At 37.1% G+C, this 23,554-nt stretch overlaps 1 protein-coding gene across 13 annotated transcripts in view; it reads left to right on the top strand.

The window, feature by feature from the left end:
- LOC117160512 (uncharacterized) overlaps nt 1–23,554 on the top strand; it is a 120,483-nt gene that overhangs the window by 87,478 nt on the left and 9,451 nt on the right. For 8 of the 13 annotated variants that reach the window (XM_033341294.2, XM_076624892.1, XM_076624888.1 and 5 more), the window contains 15 exons: nt 2,141–2,212; nt 4,192–4,266; nt 5,290–5,343; nt 8,830–9,009; nt 11,146–11,251; nt 14,931–15,019; nt 19,098–19,224; nt 19,770–19,858; nt 20,319–20,408; nt 20,497–20,541; nt 20,898–20,924; nt 21,048–21,083; nt 21,218–21,322; nt 21,651–21,695; nt 22,605–22,667. In XM_033341294.2, coding sequence (XP_033197185.1) covers nt 2,141–2,212; nt 4,192–4,266; nt 5,290–5,343; nt 8,830–9,009; nt 11,146–11,251; nt 14,931–15,019; nt 19,098–19,224; nt 19,770–19,858; nt 20,319–20,408; nt 20,497–20,541; nt 20,898–20,924; nt 21,048–21,083; nt 21,218–21,322; nt 21,651–21,695; nt 22,605–22,667 — 1,203 coding nt within the window. The remainder of the gene's footprint in view (nt 1–2,140; nt 2,213–4,191; nt 4,267–5,289; nt 5,344–8,829; nt 9,010–11,145; nt 11,252–14,930; nt 15,020–19,097; nt 19,225–19,769; nt 19,859–20,318; nt 20,409–20,496; nt 20,542–20,897; nt 20,925–21,047; nt 21,084–21,217; nt 21,323–21,650; nt 21,696–22,604; nt 22,668–23,554) is intronic. The other 5 variants (XM_033341299.2, XM_033341298.2, XM_033341297.2 and 2 more) reach the window with 4 other exon arrangements.

Here is a 23,554-nt window from a genome sequence, read left to right as displayed (position 1 = left end):
TTGTACCTACAAGGTGTAACGTGCATCTTCTAATCCAAATCGTTTACACGGACGTTATTTCAGGAAGTGTATTTTTAAGAACAACGACAGGAGGAAATAAATGATGCATTCGGGCAGAATTGTTGGAATATCGGAGTTGATTGATAATATTAAAATTCAGTTACGGAACGAATTTGCATTCGAGAAAAAGGAGGAACGACGTTGCTCGCAATTACAAATATGTTGAAACGTGTACTAAACTGGTCGCACTGGAATTTCGGAAAAACAAATAATCGGTTTGATACGTGGAACGTAAACAGGAGAAAAATGTACTGCGTTGAAAGATTATTCGCGAATACGTTAATTCGTATGCGCGTGTAAAACGAATTCCAATAACTGAAGTTCTAAATTAAAATACTGCCAAAGATATTTTCGTAATTGATAGGGAAAGGAAACCGGTTTTTTTTGTTATTAAAAGATGTAGATTTTAAATTCTGAATTGAAATGTATTTGCTAGTAAACTTTCTGCTATGTTCGTTCGATGAAAAAACCAATAGAAATTTCATCGAATCAAAGACAGACTTTTGGGTTAATAGTTAATAGTAAGAATATCGTTAGAGTATCGTTGTTTCTCGAAACGTGACGTATACGTGGCATGTAATCGTAAATACTTGAAACATCTCGTTCCAAAAACAGTACGAAACACGTGTTATACGTGCATTTTGTCGTAGAGCAAACGAAACGAGTGAAACGTGAATTGGTAGGCGGGTAATACGAACGGATGTACAGGCACACATAGATAGGAAAAGAGGAAAACGAGGATGGAAGGTACGAGGGTATGAGTGCATTGCAAATATCACGCGATATTTGTTCTGTCGATGGTGGTCTGGTTGAAAGAATTTCGATCGGCTTACACGCGAGAACTGGTCTCTTACGTACGATGCTGCCCGGTCGCGTTCCATCCGAAAGCATTCTTAATGCATCGCAGTGAATCAACGATTATCCGAAATTTTATTCGGAATACCTGACAGTGATATCTCTTAAATTGCAGTTGTTGCCAAGAAGCGAAATGTTACTTCGAGTTTCATCGATATCGGTTTCTTAAACTTAAACTTCTTAAAGTGGGCTTTGGATATACGTCATTTTAGTTCGCCACGCGGTCTGTTTCTTTAGACAGTCGGAGTCGATCGATTTCCTCAAATCTAGAATACGAAGCAATTGTTTGAAGAAACCATAAAATAGTGGGTTAATATTATTAGAAGTTACCTCCGCGACCACTACGGCAGTGGATACCGCTAAAAAACTTTTAGTCGTGATACTCGGTGCTGGTGCTTTTATTCTTTCTTTAGCCTGATTTACCTTTTAATCGACAAACTTCCTCAAACGTGATAAATATTATTTGAATACTTTAATTAGTTTTACGCGTTCGTTTATGTTAATAAATAATAACATGGAGCTTAAGAAACTCGAAGGAAAGTAGATCACGCTATTATGAATTACGTGAATACGCTCTTCTAATTGAAGTACGGATCTCCACAATTCAAATTTCACGGTGTGAAAGTAACATTTTTTTGCACAAAAGGCCAATTAAATGGGAACTCTTAATTAACCCGTTTCACGCGACAAGCTTCATACGTTAAATTTACGATTTATATGCAAATATATCGTAAACCAGAGCTTAAAAAATGTCAAAGCCATTAAAATATTACGCCGCATTTTCTTCCTAAAAAAATAACTGGCATAAAAGCAATTATATGCAATTTCGCTATCAGTGAAACAATTAAACGCATTTAAGTGAAAAAACAACGCAGAATGACGTGTAAAAGTCCGCAGCCAAATACATTTGTGAGCTGAATTTCAAACGATGATTCGTTACGACGAATAAAGAAACCTGTAGAATTTACCCGATTGGATATTTTTTACGCTATTATACGTTATTTTGAGAATAAATAATTCGTCTAACAACCACGAACGAATGCTGGTGGTTTCGCGAAGAAACAGCGTTCGAGTGTTCACGGTGGTACGATATAAAAGTCAGTTGGCTAAATTCGAAACAAACGTTTTCGAAACTCGTGGAAACGGACGATGGTTTTGTTTCCAGTCTCGCTATGGCACAACGTTATTTTTCCATCAAATACAATGTGGTATGTTTCGTTTTCAGGGACGACCCGGAGAAAAAGGACAGAAAGGCGAACTGGGAAGTCCGGGCTTTGACGTCTTTTCCGCAGTAAAGGTATCTAGCTACGTTATCTAGAGTCTAGAGAAACAGCACGAGAGCGCATTACGCAGCTAGTAAACGACGTACGTGTAACGCGAAAGTACATCGTTTCTTTTTCGATCTTCCTTACCCGTTTCCCGTTCTTTAGAAACCAATCTCGTGAAAATTTTCTACCGGTAACAGTTCTAACGCAAGAAAATGAGAGGAATACGCGGAGCTTGGATCGAAACGATTCGAAGGGTAAACGATGTATTTTTCTCGACAGAGACTGCACAATTTATTTACACACCTCGTGATATGCATACTAAAAGAGACATGTTTCAATCGGAAAATATTCGTTTATTTCTGTTGGTGACTTGTAGTATCGTTGATTATATACGACACAGATTGCCTTGCTTTTATAAAGAGATATTTGTTGTTGTGTTGTGTCCGATGTTCTTTTTACGAATATCCATATTAAATAGCGAGAAATAGGGAATGTTCATCCTCCACTAGGACGAAACAAGATTCTCAATTCTCACTGTTCCTGCTTTCGCTATTTCTGATTAATGTGAGTTTGTATTACGTCGGGAATAACGAAGTCTCATCCATAACGAATGAGCGAAAGGCACAGTATTTAATTAGCAAAATGGCCGGATAATAGAAGTTCGCGTTTCTTATTTCGTTCCGGTATTCTGCAGAGTCGAACTCGAGAAAAAATCAAGACAACATAAAAATTACGGCATACGTTTCTTATCGCGAACGATACAATTAAATCCATCGAATCTTGTTTCTGTATTAGCGGACTGTTTTATGACGTTCCTTACGTGTACTTTCTTTAATTGCTAATTAAATTTCAAGTAGAATGACCTCGCAAAAATAATGTTTTTGAAAGCATATTTTTCGATTGGAACAACGTTTTACACGTACTCGTACATCAAGGTAATTTCCGCCAGAAATGTTACATAAACTTGTGGACAGTGAATCTCGATGTTTCTCGTTAGCTCGACGATCGAGAACAACGGCTTCGTTCTTAACTATAATTGGCATTTGGTAATGTTTAGCAGCCGGTACTGGCATAATATACAGGCATACGTTTATATATCTAACCCTTTCATTCCCAAATTATTTAACTACCACAGATATAATATGTCTGTAATTTCTCTGTCTATCATGTGACAAGTACAAATAAATGATTAGATTTAGAAATATGTAAGAATCGTTTGCAAATAAGATTGATTTGTAATTCTATAATTGTACGATTAAGGAACGAAAGGATCAAAGACCCGAAGCCTACGTTCTCGATTCAAAGTGCCGAATACGACTCGTATCGATTCTCGCTGATAATTTGCCACGTTGCGATCAAGAGTCCAAGCAATGTGTTTCGATGCTCTTTATTGGATTTTTTATTTCGATATTCGATAAACAATGAAAAGTGCGAATCAAGGATCTTAATCGAGGACGCGAGTACAGAGAGCTGAAATTGATTACAGGAAATTAAATCCTACATATGTATTTACCCACAAAATTACTATTTGCATACAAAGCGATTATTTTTCTCCCATGATCTATTAAAACTAAAATCCAGCAGTCGTTTACTCTCTCTCTCTCTCTCTTTCTCTAACGCCTCGTAACTTTTAAATTACATAACCACGTACAGGAGAGTTTCGTTAATCCGACAGACTCGGGACTTCGTCAATAGCGGATTACCAAAAATGTCGAAATGTCGAACCATACCCGCGTGTAGTGCAGCGAAAGACAAGAAAAAATATAATGCAGTTATAGTGAACGATCTGTTAAAAAATGAATCGATATCGATGACTAAAAGAAATACTCGTTAGAAAGTCGTTAACGTCCCGATTCGGAAGATCGTTAAAGAGGACTCTCGATGGCTCCGTGGCGCGAGCTGTGACGTACACTTTCTTTCTTTTTTTTTTTTTCTCGTCAACGTATCGATCTTCGATGATACAGATTAACAATATAAACCATCTTTCCGCCTACGGGTCAATGCACAGGGATTAGGGTTAAAGAGGTCGGTGACGACGCTCCGCGGCGGGACGCTTGGCTATGCGGAAATCGTCGCTCTGAAGGTAACCGGCCTCTTCGGAAGGCAACACGGCTCGTGTTGCGGTTCAGAAATCTCTTCTCGTCGTCGCTACTCCCGCTTCTTGTAACCTCTTCTGTTTCTTCTTCTCTGCCTCTTTCTCACTGTTCCATCTACCGTTCTCCTCCATGTTCGCTCCATCGTCCTCGACCCATCTCACCGTGTCCACGAACCTACCTTCTTACCAGACCTTGTACTTCGTCGCCACGTTTGAAATCTATCTCCGTCGAATTTTCTGTCCTCGCTCCTAGACGCAATCCTATTTCTAGTCGTTGCCTCGTGCGGTGCTTTCGGTGTAGCGTTCACTCGTTGGTTTAAAGTGCGACGACGACACTTTTACGTGGAAGAAAAGCGCCTCGTTTCGCGTCTGTTTCTTCTTCCGTTTGTTTCTTTTTCTTGAATTACTACTTCGGTAGTACAGCGTACAGATATACATACCACCAAGGGAGAAGTTGTTTCGAACGTAAGAATGGGGTTTTGCTGTTACTCGGAGATTGCTGTATGTTACTTGACGCTGGTTGATGAAGAAAAGAGCCTGAGATTTTAGCGATTTATAGCTCTCACCGAGCAAAGTAGAAAATGCTTGAGCAATATACGATGTGTCACGGAATTATTGGCATACGCAAAGTTTGCAGAATTTTAATATCGGAAAATATATACTTTTATATTTAGGTCGCGAAATACAACAAACAACTTTTTCCATTTGGTGCGTCGCGAAATCGTATTTCGTTTCTCGATACATTTCATCGCTTTATATCGAAGCGCTTATTCTTCCACTTGAAAGAGCGATCCTCGCATTTTGTCGTATTTGGTTTTTGGTTGGTAATGGTATTTACTTTAAGTTACAGTATTTAGGTATATCTCTGGGCATGTCTTGGATACGGAAGAGCAATGAGAAAACGAGATATCCCAAAAAATCCATTTTAGGTTTTCCTACTCACCCCCGTTACCCCTATGTTTTCGTCTGGTAGCGATTTGGTTTTTACCCGTAGTGTTGACCTACTTCTAGGGACTTCAGGAGCAAGGGCATAATATCTCAGCGCAGACCATCATACAACTGAAAGTAAGTGCGCCTGCTCTTTGGGAGCCCCTCCCCCTTCCTTGTCCTTTTCTTGTCATCGATTCTCCAGGCATTCGATTTCGTATTTTTCACGCAACAAATTCTCCATACATTTCTTCAGCTTGCCAATGTGCTCAATTAACAAATATATCGTTCTCGCGGGAGAACGAATACGATCTGTTGCGCTCTGTACATTCGATATAGAGAAAAAGGTAGAGAAGATTTTGCTTAAATATAAAATTCAAGAAGCATCGAAACGAACAACGCAAGAAAGCAACTTTGCTTCGAATACTTTATTTTTACATAGGAACCTCGTTTGCCTGGTGAATCGAACAATAACGTACGTAAAGGAAGTTTTGAGAGCAGTACCTTTAAAGGCGGATGAAACGTATTAAAATTTTCCTTTATGATCGTTCGTCTTACAAAGACATACAATTTACTTTGCACCTTCTTATTTTAAAACTTACATACCAAGTTTCATTCTTTTATACCTTCTTCCTCAGGGCCGTGTAGGAAATACTTTTATCGTATACATTTGCTAAGAATTTAATTTAGAATCATTCGCTAGCTGGATTGCGACGAGAGTAAGTAATAACAAAAGTACAATAGATCTGTTGTTTTTCATTGCAAACTTTCATCGAATATTATATTACGATTACTTGAAATTATCCTTTTATGTTACCAGTTACATAACAGATGCGTGCGCATTTTAAGATTATTGTTAATGAAGTAGCGAAATAAATGTTGAACTGCTTGTATTACATAAGTGAGTGGTTCTTACTTTTTGATATTGGGATATTTTGCGTTTTGCCGCTGAGAACAGTTCCAATTCATAAACGAATAATACGGTAGACAAATTTTAATGCATTAACGTTAACATATTAAACATTTTTTGAACATTTCAAAATTCAATATTGTTACAAGCGGAATTAACCGATTAGCTGGATCACTTTTTAATTGGAAAATTTGTTTCAAGCATGAAGCTAAAAATTAGAAGTAACAGAAGCGAACTACGATAGCAATGGAAGCGCAATAATTCGTAATCGTGAGAGGGTTAACAGAGTCAAACGTTAATACGACGCTGCATTTTTAACACAAATATAGTGATAAAATAAGAACGATTATAGAAATGCAATTAAAACGATTTTCAAGGGTGAACCAAATAAAATGTGCACAAAAATTTCCAACCATCTTGATACATATACGTCGTGTAGGATACCTTGAAATGAGTGATACAACCAAGAATATTTTGTTTCTACATATGTAAAAATGAAATCGAATGGAAAAAGAATCGGGAAATTGATCGAGTTCGAACATCTTTCCGGTACGCATGCCTGCTTAAATCTCTTCTTTTAATGTACATATGTACATATCAGGTGCACACGTGCATACCTGAGTAATTTATAAATTTAATTTTTCAGAAAATGAAATTTTTCGCTAAAAGATTTTATTGCGTATTTTCGATCCATTTTTGCACGTAGACTCACTCGATTCTCCATGAGTGGTTGTACTACCATAAACGTAGCCTATATACATGTATAGAAATAGGAAATTGTAACGAAGAATTGAATCGAATTGTAAAGAAGAAAACACGGTCCTGTTCTCTCTGCATGTCATTTTACCTCCAATATGTCACGCAAATTCAACAACGCACTTGTACGAACGAAAGTGCGCGCACGTGCGTGTATTGCATGTTCTTTTTTTTCCTGTTTTATGAATTTTATTACGACCGTAAGTTTTTAAGAATGTAGTACAACGTGTACGCCATATATTTCATTAGATGAATGTATCAAATCGTCTGCATAGGTATATGTATGAATGCGTGTGTATACAATACATGTGTGTACGTAGGTACACCAGCGTTCAAAAGTAAGCGACCGGACTTACGCGTAAAGTAATTTAATTTATGAACAGTTGCAATTGGAATTTAGTTTGCGATTAAAACGTATGACGATAATAAGTTAAAATTATAAGATTCATCTTATGGTAGAATCAATTACGATCTAAGACGAATCTTTAATATTTTGTATATATACGTATATTATATACTAATTCAAAGAAGATGTACACTACTTATGCACATAGTTAGAATTATTAAAATAGATTATATTAGCTTTCTCGTATTTCTGTATATCGTTTACGATACGAATTTAAAGACCGTTTAGTGCTTATGCTACATTCGATGTATCAATACCAAATGGAAACAAAGATATTCTTTAGAAACTTTCACCGAATTTTAGTACATAAGTTTACTTGCATCTGTTTTCGTTTGATATTACCTGACTTATGCATGATGCTCTCGGAACCTAAAACTATGCGTGGAACGTAATTGAATTTTACGAATGATATATAAATATATATGCCATTTTTTCAATACGGCCAGCTTTAGAAAAATCTTCAAACAGAGGAAGGGATAAATTAAACGGGTTTAAACTAAAAGAATTCTTCTTCTGCCATCTTATCGAATCATTGGTATAAGCTTTACTTTGAACAGCATTTATCTGCAAATATGTCGCGCGGAGTGAAAGTTTCAATAAGTTTTGATGAGTTTATCTTTGAGGAAGATACTGCTCCTTACGTCATAAAGGTATTTCTCGCTTGCAAAGTGTGCTCTAAGAAGCTTAAACGTCACCCATTTCGACATCTTTTTTTCTTATTAAGCAACCATTTAAATATATCATTTTCTATGTACATCATAGCATTCGTATCAAAATAGTACCTAATGCTCTTTTTCTTTGCACTAATTGAAGATTCAATAATAGTTCGCTGTCGAGATTCTCACTATATCGTAAGTTAATGCTGAACTCTTTGTCGTACGATCTTTTATTACTTACGTACATTACTTAGTCATGATTTTAATACTGCACATAAAATGGACATTAAAATACCATATCCAAGTATGCGTATATCGTATAGTTAGCAATTTTTGATCTTACAAGTTGAACCTCCACTTCGATACTTCAAAGCGAATCTTCCTTACAAATACAATCCTCCGTTATATTGACTCTGTACCATTATACGTACGCCGAAATATCTTTATTGACCCGATATTACAAGCCACGGGGGTTGCCGATAATTACGTTCGTATCTCAAGGGTATTTTATATCTTGTAACTTCCGAGCATAAATTCGAAAATATAAATTAAAGGTATACGATATAATACACGCACAGTTTTCTCCACGCGCTTTCTCTCTCTCTCTCTCTCTTTCTCTCTGTCTCTCTGTCTCTCTGTCTCTCTGTCCACGATCCTGTTCCTCCCGTTTGTCTTTTTTCTCTATCTGCCGTCTTCTCCTCTCTCTCTCTCTCTCTCTTTCTTCTTCTTCTACTGTCTGCCTCTTTGTATATTCACCACCAGACATTTTTCTCCGATGTTCCTTTCCTGTTCCTTCTCCGTCTGTGGCACAAGCCGACGAGTACCGAGAGACACTCTTGTCGAGGGCTCTCGCCGGAAGAAAGCGGTAACGACGTAACACTCTTGGAACGTAACAGGGAGAGCCAGGCGAACCTGGACCACCGGGGCCACCCGGTCCTCCGGGAGCCGAAGGTCTTCCTGGGCACGAAGGCAGGCAAGGATCTCCGGGTGACGTTGGGCCACCGGGTGAAAAAGGAGCATCAGGATCGACTGGACCAATTGGTCCGCCTGGTACGCCGGGACTTCCAGGTCCTAAGGTAACACAGATACCGACACTCGGGTTATTCTCCCAGGATTCGATCACTTCTATATGCATTCACTTAGATATCTCAGAACGAAAAACGTTGCTCAAGCTAGGAAACTCGGTATCGTTCTGGTAACGCAGGGTTATCGGTAGTCGTGTAAATTGATTCGATACCTTTTTAACTCTACGAAACACACGTCACGTCTGAGAGGCCTATGCTATTATATTTTGTGTCATAAAATATTATGTTTCGTTAATTGCATCTAATATGCCTAGTGTACTTTTCTAACTTTGTAGGAAACGCATATCTCGATCTTGATAATTATTTTTCATATGAAAACTGATAAAATGACGAATAAACCGAGGCGAACAGAATGATAGGCCTGACGTGTGCACCGATGTGACAACACGCGTGTGTATTATAGGGTGAAAACAAATTTAAATTTTCACTATGGTGTACACAAAATATGTCGCGTTCGCAATTCTGCGTATTGCACCACGAATAGCTGCATCGTTGCCGCAAAGACTGTTCGTTGTCCTAGCTGTGTTCCAATTATCGTCATAGCGAACGATTTTTCGAGTATTGCTGCGTCAATCGGTAGTATTATACGTGGACCCGCGATCACGAAGAATAGAACAAATTAAATATTTGAAGATTACGTTTTCTGAAACTTTTTAAGCTTACTAAAGTCTTCGACTATGAGCATCATATAGCTATATGGAGCAAAAGCGAAGCTTCCAATGCAGACAGAGAGAAGAGCAAATAAATAGAAGGAAAAGAGACAGATGCACTGACCCCCTATAGTCTCTCGTACTATCTTTAGCTAGGACGCTTTCCTTTGATTGTTCTTATTGACCTAATTGGCTGCAATCGTAGAAGTTTCATTTTACAATGGCAGACGGTTGGGAGCATCTTAAAATCCCTTTACTCGAACCTCTTCTGGAAACTTCAGTTTTATTCGGCAGATCTTACGAGAGCGGAAATTACGTCGCCAATTCGTCATCAAATATATACACATAGCACATATATTTGTATATAGGTATTTTAGCACTTAATTTGTCTGATAATAGGTATTTGTGTCCACGCGAGAAAAGTATCCGTATCGTTATAAGCTTACATCGGTAATTAGTGTATAGACCCAAAGGGAAAACTAGTGAATTGCAAATTTTACGTCGTAAAATATCAAAGTATTAAAGCATCGCGTGCACATGAAATATTAACATTCTTTGTATCCGCTCGTTAAAGTACTCGTTAAGCTGCTTCTATAAAGAAAACTTATTGTTTGATGTACAATAGTCGCGTACAATATTCATTAAAAGTTAAGCAAATTTTGAGAAAATGTGTACCTACTTGCAAAATTTATAAAGTTGAACTTGCAAAGGATAACAGTGAAGGTTGCTGTAGTATAATGTTACATTTAAACTAATTAGCACGTACTCCGTGTGTCTTTAAAGTGCTGTTATACTGTCTAATATATACATGTATGCCATAATATCATCAAACGACGCCACGAATGAAGCAACAAGCAACATAATTAGCCAAATACATCTAACTCCTGTCAATGGTAATTTATTGGAAACAAAATCAGGATCGTGTACCGTACGAAATTAATTCCTTTTTTATTTTTCAAACGTGTGCGAAATTAATTAAAATTGGTTTTCTATTATTGCAGTTTTACATCGCACGCAGCATCCAATTATAAATCACCTTTTTGTAAAAGTACAATAAATAATAAATAACACGATAAATAATTAGTTTCATTGGTGTGCTTAAGCAATTTCTTGTAACCTTTGTAACAACGCAATTGGAATGCATATAAAGCTTTAAGCTTGTCTCAAATATGTCACAGTTATGTAGTTAACGTTATTGATTTAACACAGTATCCATCTCAATTTCCTCTAAAATATTAAAATTAAGCTACTTCTGTATCTAACGTATTACATACTCTCATTCTTATTAAAGGTCTTAAAGGTATCTTTGTGTAAAGTACTACCGTATCTAAATCTATTCTGTATCTCTCTTCTAAAAATCATAGCAAGTAGTTTCGAAACTGAAAGGATGATGCGAATGATAAATATCAATGCCCTGTCATACTTCTTAATCTTATTCTACGACGTCCATTAATTGAAGAAACATTATTCTTCGCAGGGTGACAAGGGCGAGAGAGGGGATCGAGTTGTAACAACATCCTTAAACGGGGAACCGTTTCCAACTGGAGTATTCGAAGGACCCCCCGGTCCACCAGGACCACCTGGTAAGTATATACGCGGTATAATTTAAATTCTCTCAAGACTGATAGCCGCGCGCATAATATATTAAAGCAACGTAATACGACCACATAAAGCGATTTGAGTTATGTTGTCTAAGGTTCTTAAATCCACATCATATATATAGAGGGTGTGTACAAAATTTCATGAAACGCAAGATCGATTTCAGTGGTAAACGGAGATAGAATGGTGAAAATGTTTCGCACAGACGCACGCTCTATATGTTAGATCCCAACCCTGCCCTCTGGGTTACAATCATCAGGTGTGAAAACACGTTTTCGAGAAAATGATTACCTTTACTTTCAATTTTAATCATCGCGAAGATTAGAAAAAAAGATTAGCTATAGCACTCGTACTTGTATGAATATTATTCACCATGTTTATATCCTCTACTAAAATATATGTCTCGTTTAAAATAGTCGGAGGAATGTACGCGGTTGAGAATAGAACAGCTGAAGTAGCTGAATAGCATTGTAGGGATTACCCCTTAATGTCCATGAGCCATTAATACCATATATGGTATTATTAAGAAAACAAAACGATGAAATCCGCTGGCATTTTTATTAGAAAAGAAATTGGTGTTTACTAAAAAGATATCTCTTTTGAAACAGAGCAGTTTTGTATGAAGATTTTCTTAATATTAGTCATATTTTCAATGATATGTATTAATATACGTTAATTGAAACAGACACCCTGTATATACATAAGAGAAAAAAACATGTTCGTATTTAGTTGCATTATGTTCATGTGCTACCAAGGTACCTTTGTTAGGATGTTCCAAAAAATATTACTGATATTTTCTAACTTTTTCAAACCACATAGTAGATTTTCGTTTTATTTATGATATTTCCATTATTTTTCTCGTTTTAATAGTAATCTGTGATATGTAATATTTTACGGGATAACCTAATACATCGCGAAATGAATATCCCAGTATTCACAGTGAAAACATGATACGCATTATTCCATTCACAAACAATTCTATAACAACTAGAAACTAGTCTATCTCTGTGCTCCTAGTATTCACCTAATTCTATTAAACTTGTAATACATATTAGCTATTAAACAATTATCATCGTCGATTGGGTAGCAAACGTATTAGAAAATGAAAAAGAAGAATCAAGAAAATATTAATATTCGTAAAAAGAGTAAACATTCGATGTAAATTTAATTCGGTATTTAATGTACGATAAAAACAAAATTACCAGGGAACAGGAGACATCGAAAGATAATTCGGCTTAGGAATTACTACATTGCCTAGCGCCAGCTTTGATTATATCGGCGTTTTAGCACGTTTTACTGTAACGTTACATCGATTGGCGCTAGACAAGCGATAAAAGAAACATTAGTAAGCGAACGAAGAAACACGTTTCATACGAATGGTTACATATATATCAACCGCATGTGAACAGATTTCGTTGATTTAACCACCGTAAGGTTCTATCTTCTTGCACTCGAATTGATTCGCATTAAGGTGTGCTTCCATTGGATCTCAATCGATCGGAATGTAGTACAGTTAATGGCATTAGAGATGTAACTGTTATCCAAGTCCACGTGTACATTGGGATATCAGCGACCAAATCTTCATTCGTGATATACGTATCCATTAGTAATAGGATTAACGGATTTAAGTCGTTGTAGACAATAACGATGAATACAGAGTAGAGATTTTATTTTGGCATAAGACGAATAATTGTTTAGGAAATTACGAATTATTTTTTTATAAAACGGAGGCAGATAATTTTATCTTTCATCGATCGATTTAATATAACTTTTAATCTTCGTTTACGTGAGTAAAGGAACTGCTGTGGACGCAAGTCAGTAAATTGATCACGTCTCGGACTTATCACTAATTCAATATCGCAACAGGACGCGCTAGTATCGATATCATATTCTCGGTATCCACTTTAAAATATTTATTACATATAATTCTTTGATTGAGAAAGTTCGATTAAAAAATTTCCTTAATGTCGTTAACTTGCTTGCCAGCTAACGAATTCATCGTTATTCGTGTACGCTACGATATTCGATGGAAATAGGATACATTTTTATTCTTACATAGGTATACATATAAATTATTGATTTTTATTAATTTAGGTTACTTTGAAATGTCCAAGTGGAATTTAATTTCGCACGTCATTATTCTTACACAAACGATATTTTTAATATTTTATATTCTATATTTTCTGCGAGGGGGTTCAAACTATTGAAATATTTTCGTCCTCTTTTCTAAATGTCGATTATCGGCTTTATTATTATCAGAGGAAAATCGCAATTCAGACAAACACTTTTCGGTTGGAAGTGCGCCCAATTTGTAGCGGTCGATATCTACAAAGGAAAAGCTATAAAACGTGAATCGTAAAATACCCACGAAAGAAAAGCTATAAAATATGAATTGTAAAATGTAAAAAAATGCGTACTTTAGGAAAATTCGGTTTAAACGTTGAAATGTAATATGTCGTTTCGCGAAGATTCTTTCTTTGAACGCGCGAGTAATGTCAGTTAATTAGAAACGAAATGTATTTAAGGTTCCAAGCGTAGCGTTCCGGGTTTTTTAACTTCTAACTTGCTTTTTAAGGAAAATTTAAAGAAAATACTGTTTAATTGTAAAAAACGTGCAAGAAAAGGTCAAGATATCGATGTGTATGGTCTTAATATAGCGCAAGTGATCTTTTTCGAATTAAATGTTCTAACGTAACTTTTTCATCGTATCTAAATTTTATTCCCGGGATGAAACGTGTTAAATTAACGCAGTGATAAAAGTAATGATAATAATGCAATAACCAACTATTTATATTTGGCAATGAAATTCAAATCTTTACATATAGCAAGCACAGGATCACGGTACACCTTTTAATTTTTAGAACGCTGTAGTAGAAATTGCAAAACCACTCATTTTTGTTCTTCCTTCTTTAACACGAAATTTTCTCTCATGCAATTTTCTGTAATTTTTCAAGTAATTTTGCAACGTCAGTGAATGCATTATAGAACATTTTTCTCTCTCTATGATCCTACTTTAAGAAATACTTTCGCGAAGGAGCAATTACTAGTATTAGGTATAAGTAATAAACCATTTTTATTCACATATCATATAACACGTTTCTTTATTAAAATATATAACGATATCCTCTACTCACTCTTGTATACGGAGGTTTTAACGGTACGTAAATCAATCACATACAACATACTTATCTACTTATTTACTTCGCACACGACGATATCAATCGCTCTAAGCGTCTCTACATATATGTCATTAAGTTTACACGCACATACTATAGATTGAAATTAACCTTTACGATGCATACTATGCACTCGATTTTTCCAAATATTTTTCAAAGTATCGGGTTTAAAGGGAACGCTCTCATCGCGCGAAATAAATGCGATTTTTGACGTATGTCACTCCTCTTCCAGCGAATCGATAATATAATCAAATATCGCGGCGTAAAGGTTAAATTTATCGCTATCTGTCACTTAAATTTATCGAATATGGACATTCAGGTTAAACGTTTAGTCTAGAGAAATACGTAAAGAATCCCCGTGGAAGGGTCGTTTTCGGGAGAAAAAGAGTGCCGCGACTATGCATGATTTTTGCGCGAAAACGAGAGTGCGTGTGCGAACGAACGAATGTCATGTTTTATTTTATGCACGTGATGTACACGCACACAGGGCCCCAGGGCGAGAAGGGGGAGCTGGGTCCGACGGGACCACCCGGTCTGCCGGGAGAGAAGGGTGCCCGGGGAAAGCAAGGGAAGAGGGTAAGCTTCAGCGAGGTCCTCCAGCGAACGACCACCGACCAAATCGACCGTACAAACCATTCCCTCCTTAATAACCGATCATCGAATCGACCAACTTTTCCATCGAAACTCTGGAACGAAAGAACATCCTCCTGATGTATAGCTCGTACGTCCACGATCCCGTTATTCCATCTTCAACATCCATATTCAACTACCTCTCCCAGAGATTCTTTTTAAATTAGAAATTCTTCTATAATATGTAATGCACGACTAAAGCATATTATAGCTTCTTACGGGCAAGCAGATGCATGACATTTCTGGGTGAACGTTTCGTTAATATCTTGGAACGAGACACTGAACGTTCTGGTAGTCGATATACAGCTTAACCGTCATCGTTCAACGAGAATCGAATGAATTTTAGAATTTTCTATTTCTCAATATCCATTATGATAGACTTGTCGATTTTTGTTTCAACTTCTCCCCTTTCATTTCTGAGAAATCGTTGGTTCTCTCGCCTAACAGTTTTATCAAAATACTCGGCTCGTGTTTTATTTCTTTATTTAAGAAAATCTACCGTCCAAGGGAAGAACTTTTTTCGTCGAGTGTCTTTTAACGTCTAAATTCCGGAATTGAAATTGAAATTGATGTAAAGCTCGAGATCAAGATTTGAAACGTCGTTATGCCACCCTTGGAATGACGTGACGGTTATTCACGCTTTTAAGACACCTGCATGGAAATCACGAGAAAGCACATGCATGATCTTATCACGCACGCATGCGAGCATGCAACACGTATGGCACAATACGATCACCTGCCTCTTTTCATTTAATAAACTGAAACAAGTAGCCGTTAAATTGCATTGTCGTCCCGACGATGATGGATGGATAACGTTCTTCTTGTACCTAAGGCAGATTTGACAAATGCGAGAGTAGAAAAATTCTGAAAGATTAGGCGAACAAAAGAATGCTTTGCAAACCTTTCAACGGTCATGGAATCCCTTGTGAATGTTACGAAAATAAAAGACCTTATTTAGTTAGATAAAAAGATGAAAGTATTTTCTTTCGATGGCTAAAATATCTTATCTTCTTTTTTGAAATAGTAAACGTTCTACTTTGAAAGTAAAGTGGATCGTTCTAGAGTTTTTTTTTTTTTTACAAAGAAAAAGGTATCTTCTTCGGGGAAAATATTCCGAAAAAAATAAGTATGTATAACTTAAATTTAAATCATTATGTCTTGCCTTAATGCAAAAAGGACCTTCTCTCATGTAGTCCTGATGTCGTCGTTATAAAGTTGATACGTAACTAAAACAGATATCGCGAGAAAACTGGTGACTGTCCAGTTGCCGAGAGAAAAGAGAAACGTTGGTGGCAGCAAATAACACGTACGCGGGACATGATACGTCGAGACATTGCTCGATACGTTATTTCGACTTTTGGAGCCGCTACATTTATGTCGCAGAAGAGACGCGCGGTTGTTAAGGGTGTCTTCCTCGCAGTAAGGACGAAAACTAAGTTCTCTTCTGATGGATGCGACGAAATTACACACCTGCGCACTAAATAATCTCTAACCACGGCTTAAAAAAGATTTTACTCGACTTCATCCCTGTGTTTTAACGTATTCTTATTTTAAGGTTTAAACCGTAAGTATGCTCGTATATTTATCAAAGTGATCGGTTCTCGAACAACGATCGAGCAAACAAAGAGAATTGTAGAAAGCAATGTTCGTCGTTGTTTCGCGACACGAATCCTCGTTCGTTTTGAATCGTTAATTAAGTCAGCCAGTTCGCGGTCGAGTGCAACGCCAATAAAATCACTGTGTACTCCGTCGTTTATACTGCGAATATCCTAACAAACGAGATGCAATCGGGATTTCTAGCATACAGGGTGTTCGCGCTATTAGTTACCACTGTTTTTCTCATACGTGACAAATTTGTGGGAAATATAGAAAGAAACAGAGATTTCCTATTTTTCGTATATGCAATACCACGGCTTCGATATGTTATTTAAAGCGAGGGATATAATTTTTGTTACGTTATATGAGAGAAAGCGACTATCGAGACGAGTTCTATAACCGTATCATTGAAATATAAAAATTAAGCAAATACTTGGAAAATTTTATAACGCTACATTTATCGGATATTATTGCAGATTCTATTGTCAAATTCAATAAAAGCTGCAGAAAACTCTTTCATTTTCATATTTCAGTGATATCGAATATGGTATTACATGTTACAGGTTGTTTAACTCGTCTCAATATTCAATTTCATACAATACGATAAAATCGTATAGCTATCGGTTTTAAAACATCCACACGCCATGAAAAAAACTAGGAGAAATTTAAAAATCTACTACTAATAATAAACATTGTTGTTTCTATTTTTCTCGCAAATTTGCCATTTCCAAGAGAAACACTAGGAACTGATAACGCAAACAGGTCATACTGTATACGATCGTGGATACAAACAAGGCGCTTCAAGAGACTCGCGAAAGTATACAGAAAAGATAGATATCGTCGAGCTTTCCAGAAAGAAAATTTCCAAATTTCTGCTAAATCGTAACTTTATTGGTGGTCTGGAACGAATGGATACTACTCGAGAATCGTAAAGAGAATCGAGCCACTTTTGTTTCGAGCTGGACCGTCTTACTTTGAATTTCCTTAAGCACCGAACTTCTTCATACGACAGTGATATCACTTGTCGAGGATTTTATTTGCGTTAGCTTGCAAGAGAAAAAGAAGAACGGTCTCTAGTAAGTTTGCAGCGCTCTATATAATGCCTCTATTTAGTTCCTACGTTGCAAAGTCAACTTGTTTAGCTAACAAACGTCCATCTATGTACTAATAACAGTTGCGAAATTTTAGTCAGAGCGAAAGAATGAGAGATTGGGTAAGGGTAAGGAAAAAAGGAAGGGTGAGTTAGAGAGGAAGAGAGAGAGAGAGAGAGAGAGAGAGAGTGAATGAGTGAGAAAGAAAGAAGAGAGACTAATCGCTTTAATCTTTAGTCAGTAGTCTTTGGCGTAGTGTACGTAGCTTGTGTAACTAATTTGTGTTTAATGTAGCAAGTAACACCACACTACTTCTTCCCTGTGTGTCGGTTCAAATCACTAATAACTAATACTACTACCCCCGGCTTTGAGGCTCTCGCAACTTTATCGACCGGTGATCGATGCAAGCCTGCGATTGTCGCGTAAGTATCAAACAGCCCCTAAAAAACTACTATATAGCTTTACTATCGATACGTCATTAAAACTACATCGTGTCATACGCAGCTAATTCACATGTACTACCGATGTCTTTTATATATAGATACATATTTTTGTTAGTCAATGTATTGATCTTCTCGTTCATTCGTAACTTCCCTATTTTCTATCAGCCGTTGTACGATCGACGTCTTATTTTATTAAATCCACTTAATATACCACTCTCCCCCCTGTAAACAAACTGGATCGTTGACAAAATTTCACTCCCTTAAATATCTTCCCTCTGGATTCTTATTTTCTATCGAAAAAAGTTTCAAACATGTGACTTAATAAAATGCCGTAGAATGCTGTATATTGATAGGTATATCAGAATCTTTTCAAAATGTTTCGAAAGCAAATACGATAAAAGATTACGGAGCAATATTTCGTACACGCTGCTGAGAGGAAACGAGGAAGAAAATAAATTCTAATAGCTTCCAGTTTCTACTAAATTTGATCCCACTAACAAGCGTTCCCATCGTAGTCGATTGCATGCGATACCCGTAGAACATTTTTGTGTTTTCGATTAAACGTTAGTGTGTCTAGATTTCGTGTGTTAATCGTAATAGAAAATCCTACTCGAGCGACTTTGGCACAATCGTCAGCGGTTTCTAAATTCTTCTGGCATAGATTTCCAAATTATCTGCTTAATATGACAGAGACTACGAGATCCGTGCCAAGATCGATCACAAAGATCATAGATAATTTCCGATAAAACCAATATTCCTCTCCCGACACCCCATCCTCACCTGAAAATGGAACCGATTAACGCTTCGCCGTAAAAAAAAAAAGGAATTTTCAAACAAAGATTAGATAAAGATGGAGGACCTGGTTGGACCTGACCTTACAGTGTTACATTATAGGGTTTCAAGGGTGAAAGCGGTGTGGCATTGATGAGAGGCCCACCCGGTCTACCGGGTCCAAAGGGTGAACCCGGAGAACGGGGTTACCGAGGCGAAAAAGGCACCAAGGGAGACACGGGCTCACCAGGTAGATTTCCAAGAGCCATTCCTCTGCGAAATTCAAGAAAAAGACGGATGAAAATAAACGATATCTTTTCTCCTGACTGCTACCAGCGACAAAGCGTTTTCTTTGGCATTTCTTCCAATCTAATGGATCTTCTATTCGTATCCTGTATATCATAGACTATCATAGACTATATCGTAAACTGTCTATGCGTGGATGTGGGCTGTCTATTCTACGCTCTTAGAAACCATATCAGTTTCTCTTTCCACCTTAAGCAAAGACTTTATCATCCCGATGCGATCAAAAATCTTTACATATTCTTTTGTCAATGCTATCTATCTTATCCTGAAAAGAGTTCTCAAATTTTGAAAATAACTTGCTTGTTCATTCGTTCGCGTAATATAAATGAGTGAGAATATTACGTGTGTATATGTGTGAGTGAAATAAGATAAAATGCTGATGCTAATCGACGAACCAGTTGGTCTATAGGAACCGATTATGTAAACGAACTGAGTCGACATAAATAATAATCGTTATTTATTTGTACTAGTAAAAACTCGTAATTTCAGGACCAAAGGGAGAACAAGGACTACCTGGTCTACCTGGACTCAACGGAACGGATGGGGAAACTGGTATTCAGGGTCCTCCAGGATTGCCAGTAAGTAAATCGTACAAGTAAAGCTGTAGTCAAAAAAATTAATTTATCATGCCACTTCGTAGTGCAACAATAAAGTTCTCTAATTGATCTAACAAAATTGACCTCGCACAATTTCTTCACAGTTTCTTCGCAGATTTATACAAATTTTATAGCGACGATAAACATATTCACTACCGATAGGATTTTCATCGTATATGGCACTTACTAACATATAACTTTCGTACACGCACACGAAAGGAACGATTTTTACATTCTATTAATTTACGTAGGTTTTTCTATAAAGTCTCTTTCAAAATTGAAAGCTATCTTTATTACGAATATCGTGAATAATAAATTCTCTCTCTCTCTCTCTCTCTTTCTCTCTTCATAAATTTACACTAGACAGATTACTGGGTCTTGGAGGGATCAAATTTATACGAACGTTACGTACATTCGTCGTCAGTATTAAATATTTGTACAGGGTATTTCTGGACCGAAAGGTGAGAAAGGTGACTACGGAGACATCGGACCTCCAGGACTTATGGGACCACCAGGTTTGCCTGGTCCACCGGTATGTAAATCATTCAACGTGTCATTTGTTAAATTATCGAGTACGAATTCCAGTGAATAAACGTATAACGCGTGTCCTCTTTAAACAGGGTTATCCAGGGTTGAAAGGTGAAAAAGGAGAGAAAGGTGAATCGGTGAGTGAATCTTTCGATAATATTTTGCACGCAGCAGATGGACGATCAAAACCCTCTCGTATCAAATCTCTTCGCATTATATTTTCGTTCAATAGCGAAGATGAGATATAATTGATTCTTTTCATAGAATAGCGTTCGTCGAATGTGAGGGCTGTTGAATATCCATCAATTTTCACTGCGAGTAATTCTGGATCTTTGATTTCGACGTCTATGACAAGTATATCGTACTCGCCGTGTCAATTGCTTTGAAATCAAAGGCCGGAGCATAGTATACGGTATTTTAACGGCAGGTATTCAGCAATTTCATGATAAAATCTATTTCTTTTCATGACACGACATGGGGCTTCCATTGACAGAAATACAAGAAACTCAGGCGAAGGCAGGTACGTCCATTTTCGTTCATATTCGTTCGTAGTATGCTTGTTATCCGATACCATCGCTATTCGAAATTATCGATGAAGCATCGTAAAAGAATATTTACGTTATACCCGTTCGCTTTATTACAGGGAGACGGTACTTTCGAAGTGAATGCCGGCGAAGTGGTGAGTAAATGTACTATTTGAAATTTTCATTCTATTCAACGTCTTGTCGCGCTGGAAACATATTGCCGTGTTTAATACTTTACCTTAGACTTTGAACTACGTTCGTGAAATTAGATAATTAATTGTGTTTGCAGATAATGGGACCGCCGGGTCCACCTGGTCCAGCTGGTACTCCTGGGCTTCAAGGTCCACCTGGCATAAAAGGCGACCGAGGACACGATGGTGCAAAGGGCGATCCTGTCAGTAATCATTGTATACTAAAAAACAACAAAGAATCATTCCATTAAGATAATTTCGTGAAACAAGAAAGTTAAAGTGCCTATGATACGTATTTTTACGATGTTCGTTAAAATCACGATCAGTGTCAAATTTTATTACGTACACGATCGAAACGACGAAAGCCTTTAGAAAATGCTACACGGCATTGTTTGATTCTGTGTTTGTTCTTTTCATAAAATAATTGAGATATCGATGTATTTAACTTATAATATGAACGAGGGCGAGAAACGAATCGTTACGACGTACAATAGACCTATTTTCACCGGGTCGTTCTTTTTTACATTACAGGGAGAGAAGGGTGCCAAAGGAGATCCTGGTCCAATGGGACTACCCGTACGTATTTTCCTCTCAAGATTAGGTTCGTAGGTTAGGTAGGTTATAAAACGCGATAAAATACCAGAAATAGAGCCGATCGAACGCATAAGGCGGAAATCCATCGACGAATTAAAAATTTTCTTAATCTTAAGGTATTAAGAAAAGGTATTAGCTTGAAAGAAAAATAGATCTTGATACTGGGTTGTTTGGAAAGTGCGTAACGAAATATAAAACGTATGGAATTAGCATTTTATTAAACGACGCATCGTTTCTTTCGGTGATTTTTTATCATTTATTAGCTAGCTTCTCAAAAAGAACTTTCTATCTTTTGCGGCGATTAATTTTTTTTAAATAGTTTCTTAACGATAAGTCCATTCAATTTTTTAGCGTTACAGTTTCGCAAAGTTTCGTAAAGATTCGTAAAGATCGGAGCAAATAAAACGATGTTGCGTCTGTCGAATGAAAAGGATGGAGCTGTACTGTACATTTGAACATATTGCTTGCTCTTCCTCGATACACGAAGCCTAACGTTTTCTCGTTGAGAAACGATCTCTTGTCCGATACCGTTGTTCTCAATTGCTGTATTTAACAGTAAAACGCTAGAAATTACCTCGTAGAAGATAGAATCACAGATGTTCGTAACAAATACACGCAACAAAATGTATCGACTATGAAAAACGCTACGAAACTTCCGAGCAACCCATACTCGATTTACAAGGATAATGCAATAACTACTTATTACTAGAATAAAAGTACAGATACGAGAAAACGAAACGGGGAAAAATGTGCGCCATATATAGGAAGAAAAAAAAGAGGGAAGCGAAGCAGCATATATACACGATCCATTGACAAATTCATCGTCATTGTATATGCTTCGACGATCGTATTGTAATCGAATCACTGATCGAAGTGTTTGTCTTTTTACAGGGCCCCATGGGACTGAGAGGAGAATCCGGAAAACCCGGGGATGCCGGGAAACCTGGTGCCATGGTAAGAACGCGGACCTCTCGCTCCTAACGTCATCGTTATTTGGCCTCGCTGCTGAATCATTACTAGGCATTCACTAACGACCAGTGTAATCGATTGTCGCTCATTCGGCAAGATGTCGTACTTCTTCGCGTCCTCAGCGAGATCCTTTGATTGCCTCTCGAGTATGTTGCCTTCCGTGTCGTTTCCTCTACATAAAACGAACGATCACGGTTCGATCATCGTCGTCGTTCAAGATACATATAAAAGAAAAGAAAAGAAAAGAAAAATGATAGAAAGCGACTCGAGGGACAACGAGATAACCATAGGCGATACGAGTACATATATACCTCGAAAGGATCTCTTCTCGGATTAACAAGTTGTCGGAAGTTTTCAATGTTACAAGTCATATCGTTAGCATTTATTGGATAAAGTGTAATCGCGAGGATAAATGTTAGTAAATCGCTTTCGAGTCGTTATTAAAAACAAAAGAATGTCTCCGAGTATTGGCTCGGTGGATTTTAGTAGCTTCATCGGCTTGTTATCGATCAGAATCTACTACTAACGATATCCCTCAACGATGAATAATGGTAGGGAGCTTAAAGGACCGTCCGTTGCAAAAAGGTTGCGGGCACCGTTGTGATATATCATGCTCTCAAACATAGTAACCCGTATCAAATGGGTAAAGGAGAAAGGATTTTACTACAATTGATCGTTATTCGAGCAAAACAAAGAACGTAACGAATCGTGTCTTACGTGTGCGGTGGTAATAAATAAGGTGACTGTACTTGTATTACATAGTGGGTACATTCACGTGTGCAAAGTGTAGCGGACGTAAAATATGAAAAAAAAAAAAGATAATTTACTTGATAGAGGATAATTGATAATTTCGATTTATGGATTTTTCGTGT

The sequence above is a fragment of the Bombus vancouverensis genome, chromosome 15 (genome assembly GCF_051014615.1).
Source record: "Bombus vancouverensis nearcticus chromosome 15, iyBomVanc1_principal, whole genome shotgun sequence".
Classification (NCBI taxonomy): Eukaryota; Metazoa; Arthropoda; class Insecta; order Hymenoptera; family Apidae; genus Bombus; species Bombus vancouverensis.
This window is presented reverse-complemented; position numbering and strand designations above follow the sequence as displayed.